The sequence below is a fragment of the Culex pipiens genome, chromosome 3 (assembly GCF_016801865.2).
Source record: "Culex pipiens pallens isolate TS chromosome 3, TS_CPP_V2, whole genome shotgun sequence".
Classification (NCBI taxonomy): Eukaryota; Metazoa; Arthropoda; class Insecta; order Diptera; family Culicidae; genus Culex; species Culex pipiens.
The window spans coordinates 15,625,601-15,643,978 of record NC_068939.1 but is presented as its reverse complement, the minus strand read 5'-3'; the positions used below and the strand labels follow the sequence as shown (position 1 = coordinate 15,643,978).

Genomic DNA, 18,378 nt, shown 5'->3' with positions numbered 1-18,378 from the left:
GTCCACCCGGATTGAGGTTAGGTTTCGGGTTATTGAAGGTCTTCTTTTTTAGGCAATCTACAAGATGGTTGGGTCGGTGATGAAGATGCCGGAGGACGAGAGCACACCGGAGAAGCGGACGGACAAGATCTTCCGCCAGATGGACCGCAACAAGGACGGCAAGCTGAGCCTGGAGGAGTTCATCGAGGGCGCCAAGAGTGATCCGTCGATCGTGCGGCTGCTGCAATGTGATCCGCAGGCGCAGTGAGCAATTCCAAGGACCGGCCCGTGTCCAACTCTCAGTTCAAGTCCGAGGCCCGGCGGCGACGGCGCCCGTCGCTGGCACCCGCGGCGGCATCAGCGACGGCGTCGGCGCCGGTTGGCCACTATTACCGCTACCAATACCGCTATTACTACTTCTACTACCACTTCTACTACTACTATTAAAGTAATTACTTCTACTATTATCGCAAGTAATGATGATGATGATTGGCTAAACATAACCACAAAAGGGGCGAGTTCACAAAATCTGCAACACGCTACACGTAACTCCGATAACTTGAAACCTAATTATTATAAACTTTTACTATTATATAACAAAATATTTATTACAAATCACAGTTTATAATTTACGAATTGAAAACAAGGTAAAATGTTGCAAACATCTACAAATGAGTATCACAAAAGATTAAACACAAACAAATAAAAAAACAAAACACAGAGTAAATATAAGAGAGAGTTAAAACGAAAGAGAGAGCAAACGGTCGCTGCACCCGCTGCGGATTATTTTGTCTTTTTTTCCGTTCTAGTAGTAGATATAAAACAATTGATGATAAGATGCGAGTTTATATGTAAATATTTTAAATAGATTGAATCACTATATCTTTTAAAAATCTCATTTCATCGCTTCGCGATCTTCTCAAATTTTCGTGTCTCTTTAATCGTGTGCGCTCTCTCACTCATTCAACCTCCCACTCTCACCGCGCGTCGTCTCATCACGCTCTCATCTCATCGAAATCGCTTGTTTTCGTGTGCGCGCTCTCTCTCTCTCGCTCTGTGTGTATTGGTGAGCACTGTACAGGAAACAGTAAAATTCGTAAACATCATCATCGTTTCGCTTTTTTTGTGTGTAGGAAATGCTGAGGGAGGAAATTTGGGCGATTTTCTCAATTGATGGCTCTCTCTCATTTCGGGAAAAGAGTTATAAGAATGTAACAAGCAATTGACTAAATTTCCTCTTACTTTATCACCAAAAGCATTCATTTTTAGTTTTATTAATGCTTTTTCCGATGCTTCTGGTTGTGTTTTCCCTCCCCTTCTCATGTATTTAGAAGACCCCTTTTAATGTTATGAAAAGTGTTACTATTGAGTGTTGCTGAAAATTTCTGCGAAACATGTCGGGAATGGTGGAAAGTTTTCACATTTTTTTATTTGTAAAAAAAGTCGTTCAGCTCAAGAACGACTCTTCTCGAATTTGGGAAAGCTTTCTCCCTTTCAAATTGCATTTCAAATTTGAAATTTTCTGCAACTTCGTACAAAGTAATGGGCCTAACAAAACAAGGTGAATTATTCGCAGCCTCCGCGAATTCACATTTGCAGCACTCTGCCTAAAGCTCGCGTTCAACGGAGTCTCGGTGCAACATGGAATTGAACTTTGGCAAAGCGTAGACAAACAATGCGTGTGTGTTTTTAACCTTTGGAAAAAAAACAAAACTATCGAGGGAAAACATTGTCCAGAAAGACACTTACACAACCGAAAACATCCATACTTCAAGTATTTAACCTCAACTTAAAGCTTTGCCACGCAGTCACACTAGGAAAAATACATACTTCTATTTCCTGTATTTATTGTATCATTTGGACCACCCACCACAAACAAACCCTTTTTCACCCGAACGCCATTTCACCCACTCACACAAACCAACTCTGGTTGTTGAATTTAGTTGTCCTGTGTTATAAGTTCTAAGGTTTGGAGTTTAAAACGAAGACGACGACGATTTTAGGTTTCTAATTGGTTTTTCCCGAACTGCTGCAACGAATTTTGTTCGTCTTCGTTTGTGCTGTGTACACTGAACCGGCGGTTTGACACTTTTCAAGAAGGTATTAGACTATGAGAAACAAACAAACTCGCACTTTTGAGTTACTTACGAGTTTGGCAAACTGTTTGTTTCTTTTTTTGTCATAGTTTAATACCTCCTTCAGTTGATTCCTTTTATACGGCGCTCACGTGACCAAACAAACATTTGCAAGTGTGTGTGAGCACCGTACAAAAGGGATGCGCTATCGGTGTCAAACTAGCGGGGTTTAGTGTACAAATGAGGTATTAAACTTTGACAAATAAACAAATTCGTACTTTTTCATGTTTGACGCAAACTTGTTTACGGTATGCAGGCTGACGTTTCTGCAAAGTCTACAGAAACAAACAAAGCAGACAAACTGACAGACTGTCAAAAAGTGTGAGTTTGTTTGTTTGTCATACAGACGAATACCTCCTTAAGATTGATTTTTCCCCCATCCCGAATTTCACCCTTACTGTAATGTGTACCCTTAAGTTGTTAGAAAACACTTTGTAGTTTATGAAACAAGAGGAGAAGAAAGCAAAAAAATAGACGTTTCATTTTTATTTAGGTTAAGCCTGTTTTTGTCATGATTTTGTTCGGTTTGTTTGTAAACATATTTCAAAGTAAATAAACAAGACGTGTGGAAATAAGTAATGAGCAGGAAGCAGCGAATTGTATGCTAAGCCAACAACGTTTGTACAGCCTTTTTAATAAACATAAACTATATTTCTCTTTTTATTTATTATACAAGAAATCGGAGTTGTTTGGTTTGTTTATTTGACGACGAAAGAAATTCATTTTTAGTTGTCTTGCTAAGTTTCCATTTTGCTTAGTTTTATATCTTTATCCTTCTTCTAGCAATATTAAAATTGTATTATCACTCATACCACAGACAATCAGACGTAAATCATTGAACAAGATTTCTCAAAATTCATCACTAGAGCCATCTAGTTGTGAACGCGTGTCAAACGCCCGTAAATGAGCTGTGTTGAATTCAAAGTTGCCGTGGTAAGTTTCTGGTCATTCAAATCGACCGTTGATTTGTTGTTTGGTGGATTCTGAAAAAGATTTACTTCTGTTTGTCTGTGCTCATACCTTCACACAATCAAACTGAATCACAAAAGTGATAGCAAACGTATCAGTTTTCCAATGTTCAATGTCAATTATTGATTGAATTTTCACTGTTTTGAATCACAAATGAAAGCTATGTTATTCATTTTCAAACTAGAATCATTACCACAATCCTAGGTCCTACTAACTATGTGTGAAAAAAATAATAATCAAGCAAAGATTGATAACCAAAAAAAGGCTGTTCTAAACAGCCTGGAATAACCAACTTGAATAATTTATATTTACCCCTTATTACGAGAGTCAAACGCACCGTGAAGCTTCTCGTGCTGTGCTGTTTTTAAAAAGAAACTTCTATACCTTGTAAGAATTGAGAATCTTTAAGCAAAAATATACCCATTTTCAAAGCAAATACTAATAGAGGAGAAATTTTTTCAACTGTAAGAAATAAAATGTTACATTGTTGCTAGGGATGGGAAATCCAACAAGAAAAAAGAAAACCAAAAGTTAGAGGAAAACTACCCACAAAATGACACACGCAATAGAAGGTTAAAAACTCCAGGTAAGTTCAGCAAACTCAGCCACAAATTGACTTACAAATGAAAAGAAAAATTCAAAAAAAAATTAGTAAATAGTGCGCGCAGCGAAGCATTATTGAATTGAATGTACCTCTTGAATACTTGAAAAAATAAAAGACAAGATAACAAATGGAAGAAAAAACTGCAACTATTCTAGTAAAAATTATGTGAGTAAAAACAAAGAACAAAACAAAAGAGACATTGCGTACGCGAGTATAAACAAAATAGTTCATTATTGCGACACTGTATTGAGCCATACCTTCTTTATTGAGGCAGAACGAATGAGTATAACAAATCATTACTTAGATAGTACTTTTTGGAAGTAAAATTAGTGCATATTTATAGTAATCGTAAAATTCAAAAAGTCAAATAATAACTTAGGGATCGATTTTAAAAAGATACCTGAATACTGATACCTTCTAATTTCTACTGATTTTTTTTTTACATGGAAGTGTTGCCAGTTTTGTTAATTTTGATTCGGTTTTCTCAATTCCACGAGCATTATTTGTGTAAAAATTCACTCATATTGATCGTCTAGTTGCGTTACGATTACGAGGGTAAAAATCGAAGAAAAAGTTGATCGATGGCCATTTCCACCCAAAAAATTCCACAAACTGCGAGTAGATTTCGTTCGAAAAGCAAGAATTAATGTTCAGCACAATTTTAGATAGGAATTCTAAACAAATGATTGCAAAAAAGCTAAGCATAAATGTACCAAATGTGCAGAGCAGAATGTCGTGAAACGATAAAAAGCCCAACGATTTTTGATTTACTATTATTTTACGCAATAACGATGCTTGCTATAAAATAAGATGACAGCTGGAAAAAAATTATAGCAAGTGCCTTTATGGCGTTTGATTTTTCATTTAAATATCAACATTTAGTATCAGCAATTTCTCGAATGAAACTCTACGATAAGCTAAAAAGTAGTTTTAACCCACTAAACATTGTTAGTCACAAGTTTCGTTGGCCTTTTCAAGCATAGATAATATTCTCAAGTTAACAAATACTTTTATCTACCACTTCTTAAAATCCAAAACCAAATAAACAAAAGAAAATAAAAAAAAAAAATGCACGTTTATTGCACAACTTAAAGCACTGTTCTTCCAAAATTTTCCAAAACATGTGTAAATCGAAACCCTTAAAAATGAAAGAAAATCAAGCGGAGGAAATGTTACGTAGGCTAAGTTGAGCAGAGAAAAGAAGTTATCTAGATAAATTATGAATCACCTCAGCAAGCAATGTCGACCAGCGGAGCATAAACAGTGAAAGAATTATTTTTTAAAATTTTATTTGACTTTTCTAACTCACTGCGACACGCATCTAATAACAGTTACGAATCGACCAAAAAGAATCAAAACAAAACAAAACAAAAAAACAAATAGTCAACAACACTAGTCACCCACAACAATTAGCAAGTAATAGTTCAATCTAGCGAAAATGCAGCATCTCTTTTTAACTCTATAACAATAAAAGCAGTGAAAAGTGCGCGTAGTTTTGTAGAAACAAAATAGAACGGTTTTAAGTTGTTAACTGTGAACATTTGAAAAACAAAAGTCACTGAAATGGACATTTGATGCAACTTAAATCTACAAATATTTTCTTACAGCAGTGTTTTTAATTACTATTTTTTTCAAATTGTTTATGAATATATGAGGATTGCATAAAATAACGGTTAAGATGCCTAATTTTTTTTGTTGATATTTCTTGTTATTTGTCTCGTAATCCTTTCATGACATTTACCCTTTTTTGACAGATATTGTGGTTAAGCAATCCATTTGTCTACAGCAAAACCACACCGTCACTCCTGTCAAAAAAGATAAATATTATGGTTCCGATTTCAAGCCGAATATTAAAACCTTTCTCGAAAAACGGCCTACTTAGGTGAACTTACCACACTGTTACGGTAAGTGAAACAACTAGCAAAGCAATCGTTCGCAAAAAGCATCACACGTTTTGGCGAAAAGCAGTGCTGCCAAATGTGATGTTTTTTTTTTCTTATGTGAAAGATCCTTTCCCTAGAATGTATTTCCCGAAAATGACAACAACGTCACGCAATCTATTGTGCAAGAGTAAACTTCCCACAGACATGTTTTGACAGTTGAGGCGAATTTTTACAGTCCACAGAGTTAGGAAAGAAAACAAAAACAAACAGAACCTAAAATATTCAGCAAAACCGAGCGTAGTTTAAAAAATCTCTATCAGCTATAATTGCATGGAATTTTTAAGATCGCTCAAATTTGTTCCAAATAACAAACGTTTGACAAACAAAAATAAACAAAACATAAAACTAGAAGTGATTTTAATTTACCCGTTCGCATGTAAGGAAATCAGTTGAAGTGAATTGGTTTTTAAACTGTGCATAGGCAATACGTTAAGCATTGAGAAGAATATATATTGATAACGGTAACAAGTAATTAATACACACACAAGTAAAGAAAAAAAACAATCAAAAGACACGAACAACAACACTAGAACTCGTTTCACGCTGAAATAGATCGAAAAGAGTAAACAAAACCAACCAGAACAAAACAAAACAAAGCAAGCTGCGCTGCGAGGAGTGCACACAAACAAATGCACTGACGCAAGCGCACACATACAGCCACTTTTCAAGTTCGTTAGCTATGATCCATTTATAAAATTTTGAAGATGGCGTGCCGAGAGAAATCAAATGTTCTTTTTCTTCTCATAAAATTAACATTGAACAAACCGTCGAACATCATTGGTGAAATTTAATACAAAAGTTTGAGACCTCTTTCCAGGCGACAAATGTTAGTGTTGAGTAGAGAGGAAAGAAGAAACAACATAACAAAGGTAGATAAACATGAAAAATTTAAAAATTTCTTCTTACGCAACACTCTTAACCTTCTTCGAAATAATTAAGCAAAACAAACACACACAAACAAAGAACAAAATGGATCGCATATGGTGGGAGAACAAAATGACGTATCAAGTGGGGATTACAGCACACGTACACACTCACGCAGGTGAAGTAAGAAGAAAAACAAACCTCAGTAAATGCATTCGATTGAATTAAAACAAAGGAGAACAAAAAAGGGAAGAGGACGTGACAAAAATTAAGAAAACTGAAGCAAACAACAACAAAAAAACTAATAAAAGAATACAAAAGTGTTGCTGTTTGGGGTTTTCGTTGGAAACTTGAAAGAAATTCCTAAGGTCAGAATGCTACATAGCATGCCATGATCACAAAAAAATATGATTCTGACGAGATTCAAAACAGAGCTCTTTGGTAGCGAATCTGTCTCTTTACTTGTGTATAAAAAGAGCTTGAAGACTGCAGAGAGGCAGAACGCAGTTTTGCTCTTTTCCTTTGCGCTCTCTTTCTTAATTCATGTTTCAACGCCTGCTAAGACTGTATTGGTGATGTGAAGGAACGTACAAGCAATTTGACAGATGTCGTTGATGTGGGTGTACTTGCAATAAATCAAACACAACTTTATTTGGTTCTCTTCATCGGGATTTTCTGTATTTTTTTTTCTTTTTTCTTTTTGCTTGCAAGTGTCTTGCGCAATCGGTGTAAACTATAAACTCCGTTTTTTTTCAGAAAGTTTTTTTTTCCTCAATCAGACGGATATTTGCTTAGGATGTAGGGGATAGAGTTGCACGAAAGTGATAGTTAAATAAAAGTTTAAAAGTAAAATTGACTGCACTGTTTTTGCACAATGCAGCTACCAGAATAGTCGGTTTAAACGTTGCGACGTTCTGGTGCATTTCACGCACACACCAGAACTTTAGTTCCCAAAACAATAAATAAATCCGGTTGCTTTTTTTTTGCAGGAAGTATGCATGCTGTAACGTGAAAGTTTTTTTTGTTCGTATCTCTAGATCTAATTTTATCACAAATCAACAAATCAGCATTAAGCTGGATGGTGTGTTGCTGCCGTTGTTTGTTGATGATGCAGATGTTGGTGTTTCGGTTGCTTTTTATTTTGATGATTCATTTGTTGTTGTTGTTGTTTTCCTGTTAAGGGGGACGAAACCCTTACCAGATTCGATACAAATAATATCTCACAGATGGACTTCTACCTATAAGATTATAAAGTAAGATTATGGTTGGTATAAGGTACAATAAGAAAAAGATATTGCCTTCAATTATTATGAGAGTAAAGTGTTATAGCTAAGATATAATAAATGAGCGTTGCGATTTTCTTAAAACTTGCAAAGAAAACATTGAAAAAGTAGATCATATAAAAAAATAATCAAACGGTTAATCATGAGTGTGGTTATGTATAAAAACTCAGCAGGCGTCTTTCGTGACGGTGAGTTTGCTAAGGCTAAGGTGCGCGCTTAGTAGTTAGCGATAAGTTTGCTGTACTGTTATTATTAGAGTAAAATATTTGGTATCTTGATTCTTTTTTTTTTATAAACGTGTCTCTCACTTAAGGGCTAGGATATGCAAATAGCTAGTAGGTTAGATAAGATAAATCAGGACAAAATGGTTCTACTAAAACAACGAGGTCGTTTTGTCCCCGCTTGCTTCGCCGGTTAAGCAGAAGTGTCGTATTTTGTTTGTTTTCGTTTGTTTAGTCTCTCTGTTATTTTTCTGTTTCGTTTGGATGCTTTGGCTTGGGGGTGGGGTGGCTTTTGTTTGAAAGTTTCGCTGGGGATTTTGCAGTTTTAGGTTAGGGTTACTTTTGGTAGTTTTATCAATAGGAAAAAAAGATGCGTTTTTAGCTGGGATTTTTTGGCATTTTTGGGAAATTTTTGCTATTTTTTTGCAGGCAGTTTCGTGGGCGCCGGTTGCTGCGTTAAAAGCATTATTTTTTTATCTCTCCGACAGATGATCGACTTCAGGGGTCCTGTTTTAGTCTCGTCGCCTACTCCAATCTGCCTTGGTTAGGTTTTTAAAGCGGTTCCGTGTTTTTTTGGTTGGTAGTTGTTCCTTGAACTGGTTGGTTTTGCATGGGTTTTTGTATGTTACTGGTAGGAGTGACGTAGGCTCTTCAACCAGATTACAGAATTCGGGCGTATTTGCTGTTAAGGTAGCGCTTGGAGTGAACGTTGTACGATTTGATCTGATTACTTAGGGTGTACGTCAGCCTCTTCTCGTCCCGCTTCAGGCCGATGTTGGTGTAGTTGTACATCGTCTCGATGTCCTTGGGTTCTCTGAAAGAAGCAAATGGGAAGATAATTTTAAAGAATTACTTGAAAAATTATAACAAATTTTAAAATTAGCAGTTTTCAAAATAGCATTTAATGACAACTAACAAAAATCCCATTTCTATCAATTAATTCAGATACGATTCGATCGTTATAATTAATAAATATAATTGTATTTTTTATAAATATAAAGAAGAAATCTGGAGAAGCAAAACAAAATTAGGTTTATTGGAATTGAAAAAAAAAACTTCATTATTTTTCAAAGAAATTTTAAGTATAAAGCATAAACATTACTTTGCCTATGAAAAAAAAAATGCGAAACAATATTTTTCAACTTAGAAAAATGTATTATCCTTACATATCCTAACGTTAAATCGCGATAACTCGTTATGGTTTCAAGCAAAACCCTTAAAATAATATTTTTTTTTGTTAAAAATATTCCTGCAAAATTAGAAAAAACATGAAAATTTGATTTAATTTAATGTTTTTTGAAATAATTTGTTTTGTTCTAAATGAAAAAAGTACATTAAATTTCCCCATAAAATGACATGTCAAGTAACGAAAAATAGCTAAATATTTGAAACTATTTTTTCTTCGACGAAAAATACGTTTTTTTCAGAAATCTTGGTACGATTTCAAATTGTGCGTTTGTCAAAGTTTCTTTGACAAAAAAAGTCTATGTCGTCTTGATCAAGGACTATGTGCGAGTTGGCGGAGAATGACCGAAATAATCTTTAATAAAATAGTTCAGCGACTTTTTATAAGTAAGTAAGGCTGATGCAAATATTGTTCAATGTTTTTGTCAACCAACATGGGGGCCAACATCAAAATTTTAATGAAATTTGACATTGCAAGTCACTGAAAACAATTTGAAATGCATTTCCCTGCGTTAATAATAATTTTGAGCATCAATAAAATAGTTCAAAACATTGAAAAGTTTTTTTTTTATTAAATATCGATGCTCAGACTCGCAAACAAAAACATTCGCTAAAAAATTATTTAAGTCAGATTTAAGATTTTTTGAAATCTTTTGATTGCAAAACAACTGTACAGATGTTCAATGCATTTAACAACACTTTTTTCATTGAAATGTTGAAACCGACTTTGGCCAGAGAGTGACATAAACTTTGAAACATATTTGCAACGACCTAAGTAATATTATGTTTAAACATGTTAATCTTTCTTTTTTTAAGGACCATTTTTTATTTAAGTTATTTGAACAAAGTCTGTGACATGAATTAAGATTTGCGACTTGATTTTATTTTAGTTTCAATTCAATTAGAAACAGAAGAATTATGTTTTTTGTATTTTTTTCTGCAAAAAAAAATATAAAAAAGAACTCTCTGTAAATATTTTCTTCTTATTTTATTCTCTTTTATTTTTGTAAAAAGAAGTAGTTTGAAGAGAACAAGAAAATACGTTAATAGATGAATAAAATCACAAGTTTATTTACCCTCAACTGAAGAAGTGCAAATTTTGCTTCAACTTAAAATAAAAATAAAATTTTGGCTCTACGAAATAAAAATAATTTAAAAGTGTTTGTGATCATATCAGTTTTTTCTATCCAAAATGTACAAGTTCTTAAAAATGTACCTAATTAAAATTAAAACATACAGAGGGCGAACAACATTATTGGGTCTTGCAATTTTTTGTCAAAACTAAAATGCTATATTTGTGAAACCCTTGCGTTCCGGATGCATTCGACTGGTAATTTGTTTTGAAATATTGATTAAAGGAAAATCTTTTCTCAGCCATGAGCACTAACCTTGTTCCAATTCATATTCAAAAACTAGAATATTTTTTCCTTCAAATGCTTCTTGAACCGTTAAAAACGGTTAATTTTTCACAAATTAATTATAAAAGGGTAGTACAAATTTAATTTAAAATTTTTGTCTCTCGGCTCTGACCAAGGTGGAGAAAAAGGGGAAGCAAAAACTCTGTTTCATATACCAAGCCTAAGTTTTATTGAAAAAAAAAAAAACAAATATTTTCAACATCAATAACATTTTTTGTAGGGTGTTCATGTTTGATGCGTGATAAAAAAAAATTCTCAATTAGTAAAAAACCTAAATTTGTTCTTCTTGATTAAAAATACTGAACAAAATGTTATTAAATGTGGCCTTACTGCGTAAGACTCTTTTGTACACTTTTTTTCATATAAAAATTAGAATTTCCTGCATTTTTTGCCCAATTGATTCATTCTGGTATGAAGAATGTATTTTGATAAATATATTGAACACATATATTATTTAGGCTGTTGCAGGTAGCAAACAATGCTTTTTCATGAAACTTCAAAATTTCAATCTAATATTAAGTGCAACCAGCTGAAAACATTTTTAAGTTCATTCCCCTGCATTTAAAATCATTTCTATCATGTTTGAGTTAATTGAAAAATATTTTGAGTTTTTGTGAACTTTAATTGTATAGTACCGTAAAAAGTTTTGCCCGCAAAAAAAAAAAAACTTTTTGCCTCGACCTTGGCCAAGTGACAAAAACTTTGAAATTATTTGCATTGGCCTAATTAATGGGTAATTCTCTACCAACTCACACGAAATCGGGAAAAGTTGCCCCGACTCCTCTTCGATTTGCGTGAAACTTTGTCCTTAGGGGTAACTTTTGTCCCTGATCACGAATCCGAGGTCCGTTTTTTGATATCTCGTGACGGAGGGGCGGTACGACCCCTTCCATTTTTGAACATGCGAAAAAAGAGGTGTTTTTCAATAATTTGCAGCCTGAAACGGTGATGAGATAGAAATTTGGTGTCAAAGGGACTTTTATGTAAAATTAGACGCCCGATTTGATGGCGTACTCAGAATTCCGAAAAAAACGTATTTTTCATTGAAAAAAAACACCAAAAAAGTTTTAAAAACTCTCCCATTTTCCGTTCCTTGACTGTAAAATTTTTTGGAGCATGTCATTTTATGGGAAATTTAATGTACTTTTCGAATCTACATTGACCCAGAAGGGTCATTTTTTCATTTAGAACAAAACTTTTCATTTTAAAATGTCGTGTTTTTTCTAACTTTGCAGGGTTATTTTTAGAGTGTAACAATGTTCTACAAAGTTGTAGAGCAGACAATTACAAAAAAAAATGAAAAATGAAAAATTTTGTTCTAAATGAAAAAATGACCCTTCTGGGTCAATGTAGATTCGAAAAGTACATTAAATTTCCCATAAAATGACATGTTCCAAAATTTGTTGCAGTCGAGTAACGGAAAATGGGAGAATTTTTAAAACTTTTTTAGTGTTTTTTTTCGATGAAAAATACGTTTTTTCGGAATTCTGAGTACGACATCAAATCGGGCGTCCAATTTTACATTAAGTCCCTTTGACACCAAATTTCTATCTCATCACCGTTTCAGGCTGCAAATTATTGAAAAACACCTCTTTTTTCGCATGTTCAAAAATGGAAGGGGTCGTACCACCCCTCCGTCACGAGATATCAAAAAACGGCTTATTTTTTACTTGCAGTGTGCTTAAAACGTTATGTACTAAGCTTGCAGGGTTTCCTGTCTAGTTAGCATAAAAGAGCACAGAGGCATCAATATCCATATCCAGATGAGTATCTACTATTTTTTTATTTGTTTTCTCCAAAAATTATTCAGGTTATTTTTTAGAAAAGGGATCCTCGAATGGATTATATACTAGAGTGGCTTGATACGCAGAATAGACAATTTCTGGTCTTAATCAAGCCCAAAAAACAATATGTAAATGTTGTATGGAAAATCTTCAAAAAATTTACAATTCAATCAGAACAACTTTTTTCCCCAAAACAACCTTCCTTAATTTGGGAGACATCACTTTCCGTAAAACATTTTAATTTTGTTAGAGAATTTGCATGAGAAAATGTACTTCTTTGTGTTTGGTTTTTGCAAATTTCTTCCAATCTAAAAAGTAAATAATAGAATAGGGTTCAAATTGAGACAATATATGCCATCGTGCTCCTGATTTTGTCACGCTTTCTGATGCCATGAACTTTGTTCATGATCATGCGAACTCAATATTTTTTTCGTTCAGTCAGATGAAAAAAAGGTACTCACTTCCGCTCGGTTCGCAGAACCCGCTCGGCCCAGTACTGGGGACGCGGGATCTCGCCGGGGGCTCCCCGGGCCCGCCGGTCCAGGTAATCGATGACGTCGTCGTAGTAGTTGTAACGGTAGTTGTACATGTAGCGGTACTGCAGGAACGTCGGACGCACCCAGTGCTTGTTGAGGGTCAGCTTGCGCCGGTTGAAGTCGTCGACCAAATCCAGTGCGTCGGCCCCGCGGGTGTCCTTTACGACGACTTTGGCTGTTGCCATGGTGTTGAGTGCCCCCCCTGGTTGGCGCTACAATTCTGTCAAAAGAGTAGGGAAAAAATACTGTTTTCAACCGGGCAACGAAACAACCCAAGTCACACTCCGTAGATCTTGCAGGTGCGGAAATGGCACCTTAAGTCGCGCTTCGAACACCGAAAATAAATCAATCGACGGAGCCAAATGTCTGGCGGTGACAATAATAAGAGCAGCAAAATAAAAATAAAAAAGAGTGAAAACTAAAGCACACGGATTTCGAGAGTCACAGTAAAATTAGAATTCGAAAGAGGACATTTGCTGCATTCTTGTACTTGGTTCGGCGCGCCCACTTGCAGGCAGAGGGGGTGTGATGACACTCGACCGTGGTACCAACTTGCTAATCACAACTATTTTTAAGAAGCTAAGAGTTGAGGGGGTTTGGCAAAAGTGCGTGCTTTGCGATCTGCTGATGGGCCAATGTCCTCAAATGACTTTTATTGGGGACCATTGATTGATCTTATTTTTGACAAAAATACATTTTGCCTCTAACAGATAGTCAAAAGAAGGTAAATTTTCAATCAAGTAAATTTATTTTTTGTTTAAAAAAACATCCAATTTTTTTTAAATTTTTGTTTATAATTAAATTCTATGCACAACTTCAATTTATGCTGTATGGTATTCAAGTTGGGCTATATAATGAACATTTCCAGAGTTTTTTTTTGAAAAGGTCCTATTGACTATTGTCTTTCATATGTTTATAGCACCTATTTAAAAAAAACTCTAGATTTGTTTTCTAAAGCTTATCAAATCAGTTTTACCGACAAAAAATGAACAAGAATTGCGTGAAGTTTGATTCTGTTACATCTATTTTAATTTTAAATTTATATAAGTTTATTTTGAGAAAAGAGAAATCATGAATGTTTTCAGAAAACATTTATTGTATTCAAAATTTTGGGTTTATTGTAACCATTTTCTTATAAACTGTGATACGTTTCTTGCACTTATAAAGCGCATTGAATTTCAATTATATTGTATATTACAAATTATAAATGAGCAACATATTTTCTGAAGTGAAATACACAGTTTAGATTACAGAGCCTGATATATGATTTTGAGTATTATCTATTTAAAATATACTTTTTTTTATTTAACTGACAAGATACAGACTTTAGATCATCCAAAAAGCATTAATAAATTATTTATTATCTTTGATGATATACATAGTTAGCCAACAAAATTAAGAGTGCAATAAATAGTGCCAATAAAACAACTAAATTTGTATAGCAAAATCACAATTTCTAATTCTAAATTCTAATTCTATTTTTACATAAAATACATATCTAAAAAATGTAGTTTAAATAATTTTTAATCTATTGTACAGTTTTTTTTTATTAATATTTAAATTTTCAGCAATCCCGGATTTATGGGGTTATTTTGAACTTGAAATAAAATGTGCTAGGATCATAGACCACGACAAATTTTATTTTCACTGTTACAATTTTATTTAAATGCCATTATTGAAAACATTATTGAAATAATTTGGGATTTTTATTTCTCTACATTTAATTATCTGTTATTGTGTATACTTTAATATTTGAATTGGAAATGCTAGCAAGAATTTTAATTTTATAAGTTTTGTGTAATCTTTAAGAAATCAAGTCTTTCTTTGTTTTAAGCTTTAAAATGTTGGAAATCTTGCTAATGAAGTAAGAATCAAAGTCACGTGTTTCTTACACCGTAAACTTGTTGCTCTGTGAAATTTTCAAAGTTCATTTTGTCTGAGTAAATAAAACTTAAATTTGTCAATTTTGATGAAAAATTCACCCATCCCAATCAATCCATTAATCGTTTGCTCTTTTGGGAGTTGAAATGCGTTTTCCGATGAAATTACGAAAGAAGCGATTAATTTTTGATGGAACAGTTGAATAAGAACATGTTGCGTAACAAATCGTTCTTATCCAATATTTTCTTAAGTTTCATCTTATCACATTTTTTTCAAATAATAGATGAGTTTTCCTGGTTAGAAAATAATACTGTTGCACATTTTTCACGTAATTGTTTAATTCACTCTTCTTTTCCTATAATAGCCACTTTCATTACTAAACAGTCCATAGTCTTTACAACATTTCTTTTTGCCTTAACACAATCACTAATCCAAGAGTCACAAACTCAAAATCACAAAAATCACCAACTATTTTATCACATCACATCATTTGCATCCCCCCTGTCGCGTACCTGAGAGAACGTTACTTGTTAATCCGGTGGAATGAACAAAGAGACTAACTTGATTTCGACTAAATCATTATTAAATTGGCAACGGTCGGTCGGTCGGTTGGACGACGACGATCACCGCTAGTGTGGAAAATCAGAGCGAGATGGCACGAGGCGGCACACGTTCGGCTTCACTTCGCTTTTCCTCTGTCCGATAGTGCCGAATAGGTCCTTAGAGCAGGTTAAGCCGTAACGACATCAAACAGCTGGGTGCGATCGTTTTTTTCCGTTTGTTTTACGACCGACAGGTAGATTTTTCCTTCCTTTTTTCTTTGGCTTGCGGTTTTTAAGCGGAAAACGCGCTAGAAGATCGTCGTCATCGATCGCCAAAGATCAACACACTTGGTTTACGATGGTTTTAACGAGGTGTTTAGTAAACTATGAACCAAACTGAACACAATCCAAGATTTTAAATAATTTATCCTTGTTTAACCTTTCAAGTCATTAATGTATATTTTAATATTTATTATTGGATTATCTGGCAAAAGTTATAGCCAGAAATTTCATGTGACCCATTTTTAGTTACACAGTAAAAAAAATCTTGGTAATGTTACCCCTTGTACATCCATTATGTCAGAAAAAATGTGTAATTTTACCTCTGAAAATGTAATTTTACAACTTTTCTGGTGTTATCTCACTTTTTCAGTCTAAATTGAGGTAAAATTACATCATAAAAGTTACACACAACTTTTACTGTGTAGAATTGAGGAAAACATAAACCATATAGCTGGAGCAACATTTGAAAAGGACGCAGTGTTAAGCAATAGCTGACCTCCCTGCTACCATTCGCTAATTCAGGTTCTGTAAAATAGTTAACTATAATCTGGAATTTTGCAAAACAGTCCAAGCTTCCAAAATACTTATGCGCCCATTTCAAATGTTGCTTCAGATGGTGGATGAAGTTGGTTTATTGAAATATATTTATTTTTCTTATCAAATATTTTTTTTCGAGATCTTTAAGGTGAAATGCCTTCAAATCCGATTTGGGCTTCTTCTTATTTTTCTTCTTCTTCATAGTAATCATTGAAATCATTAATCATAATCACTTTACTTGTGTTGGTAAGACTATCACAAATACCAACACTCACCCTGATAGTGTTCGTATTGTTTTGGTATGTTGATCAAACACAAATTTATTTGTTTGTTTGATGGAAAATAAAAACATTTACATAAAAATTAATTCACATCGCAGTGCACTTATGATAAGATTTTTTTTTCGATGCATGGCAATTAAAACGCCTAACTTTTGAATGGAATTATGGCATATTCTAAAGCAGGGGTGGTCAACTCACGGTCCGCGGACCCAGCTTTCACTAAGCGATACACTCCGGCCTGCAATGGTTCTAGAAAAAAACTTCTAGGACTAACCGTGGATACACTTTTTTAAACATTGGTTCCCTCGACTTGTCCTTGTCTCACAATCTCTCCCGACCGATCCTACGCTCGGCAGGATCCGCTACACCTAGTTCAGCACTTTGTTCAGATCGTGGAACGTCTTCACGTTGCTGTCGTTGATCTGCAGAACGACCCAGCGTGACTGATTCAGCTTGGCCTTCGATTCCAGTGATGGCAACAACAGCTAACAATATCCAAGGCTAGTAAAACTGCGATTGCTACGATTTACTGTAACGTTTCTCCGACGAAGGAACTTCCGGGACCTTAGCTTTAGAAAAATCTTCTATAAACGGCCCTCGAGGCACTTTATTAAATGAGTTTTTGAAACACGACTAAAGAATATTTTATTTTCATTCATTCAAAACATTATTTTATCTCATTTAACAAAAATGTGCAAATTAATAACAAGAAATATCGGCTTGTCCCGTCGGAAACGAGTCCTATCCCGATTTGTAGAAGGACAGGTCTGTACGATGAAGCGGCCTCGAATTGGCCGTGGCCGGATAGAAATGCTTCAGCAAACGCATAATAAAGTAGTACCCGGGTTTGTGATCACAGCAAGGAAACATGATTCACGATGCCGGAAGCGATCATTTGGCCCACTTTGAACAATCTCACCCGACGGAGTCATCGCTCGGCAAGACCCGCCGAAATTTGTGCAAAAATCTCCTTGTTCAACACGTTCTCCAGGTCGTGGAACGTCTTGCGGTCATGAAACTGCAGAACGAGCCGCTGTGGAATGTCCTTCAGATGGATCGGTGGCATGACCAGCAAAAGTTCCGTTCAATTCTCGACAACCAGGGATTTGTTTCGTCGGAGCTCAACCCGTTGGAGTGCTGGAGCTGGTTTCCGCAAACGCTCCGATGGATGCTGGTAAATAAGAAGGGTTCATCATTCTCGAAATCTTTCCATTTTCTTGAATACCAACCGAAAAAGTGCCGTAACGGCCGATTAAATCTGACGGCCTGCAGCACCGGACCAACATGGACCATGAAGAAGATGTCGATCCTGGCCACACAGCATTCTCCACGAGCAGCAGGCAACTCTCAATGTGTCGAAACTCCAGTCCAGGTTGCAAAATCAGCTCCAAACAGGTGCGCTGGCTGACTTTGCCGGGCAGCTCCGAAACCTGTGCAAAAAAACTCCAACTATTTGGACTCAAAACGGTAATTCCGGCAGAACAAACCTGGTCTGGCGGTGAATTTCCACGTTTTCCGTTTTTCTCTGGTTGATGGACTGCTTTGTTTTGTTTTCAGACACTAGCATCATGACAGGTGTTTGTTTGCGGTGGCAGTGCCAGTGATGCTAGTATGAGTTCGACAAAAACAAAACTGTTGGGTGTTTTTTTCTGTTTATATCGCTCCTATTTGCTAATAATTTATTTTTTACGTAAGGATAATTCAAAAGTTTTAGTTCAGTTAAGCACGATAGCAACATGTGTATTTGTACAAAAAAATTAAACCCATTTGATATTATGTTGTGCAGTTGACTGGCAACACTTTCTACATCTTTTTCGATGAATATTTGGATAGGGCTTGTTCCAATTTATTTCAGTGTAAGAGGCTATGTTTCCGTATGCCATTTTCAAATGTTTATTTAGAAATGATGGATTTACACATACTAAGAAAGATTG

The 18,378-nt window shown here is 34.9% G+C and overlaps 2 protein-coding genes across 4 annotated transcripts in view; one reads left to right on the top strand and one right to left on the bottom strand.

Moving 5' to 3' along the window:
• LOC120418039 (neurocalcin homolog) overlaps window positions 1–6,690 on the top strand; it is a 328,306-nt gene extending 321,616 nt beyond the window's left edge. For both annotated transcript variants that reach the window (XM_039580285.2, XM_039580286.2), the window contains exon 6: window positions 53–6,690. In XM_039580285.2, coding sequence (XP_039436219.1) covers window positions 53–247 — 195 coding nt within the window. In that variant the 3' untranslated portion in view covers window positions 248–6,690. The remainder of the gene's footprint in view (window positions 1–52) is intronic.
• Window positions 6,691–7,141: 451 nt separating this feature from the next.
• Window positions 7,142–15,441, bottom strand: LOC120418016 (flightin). 2 transcript variants are annotated; one of them, XM_039580258.2, is made up of 4 exons: window positions 15,315–15,440; window positions 12,847–13,141; window positions 8,730–8,812; window positions 7,142–7,732 (listed from the first exon to the last, which is right to left on the bottom strand). In XM_039580258.2, exons 2-4 carry the CDS (start codon window positions 13,104–13,106, stop codon window positions 7,689–7,691), a joined length of 387 nt encoding a protein of 128 aa, XP_039436192.1. In that variant the 5' UTR covers window positions 13,107–13,141; window positions 15,315–15,440; the 3' UTR covers window positions 7,142–7,688. The 2 variants fall into 2 exon arrangements, with proteins under 2 accessions (XP_039436192.1, XP_039436191.1); XM_039580257.2 differs by lacking the exon at window positions 7,142–7,732 and having other exon boundaries at window positions 8,582–8,812; window positions 15,315–15,441.
• Window positions 15,442–18,378: the final 2,937 nt, after the last annotated feature.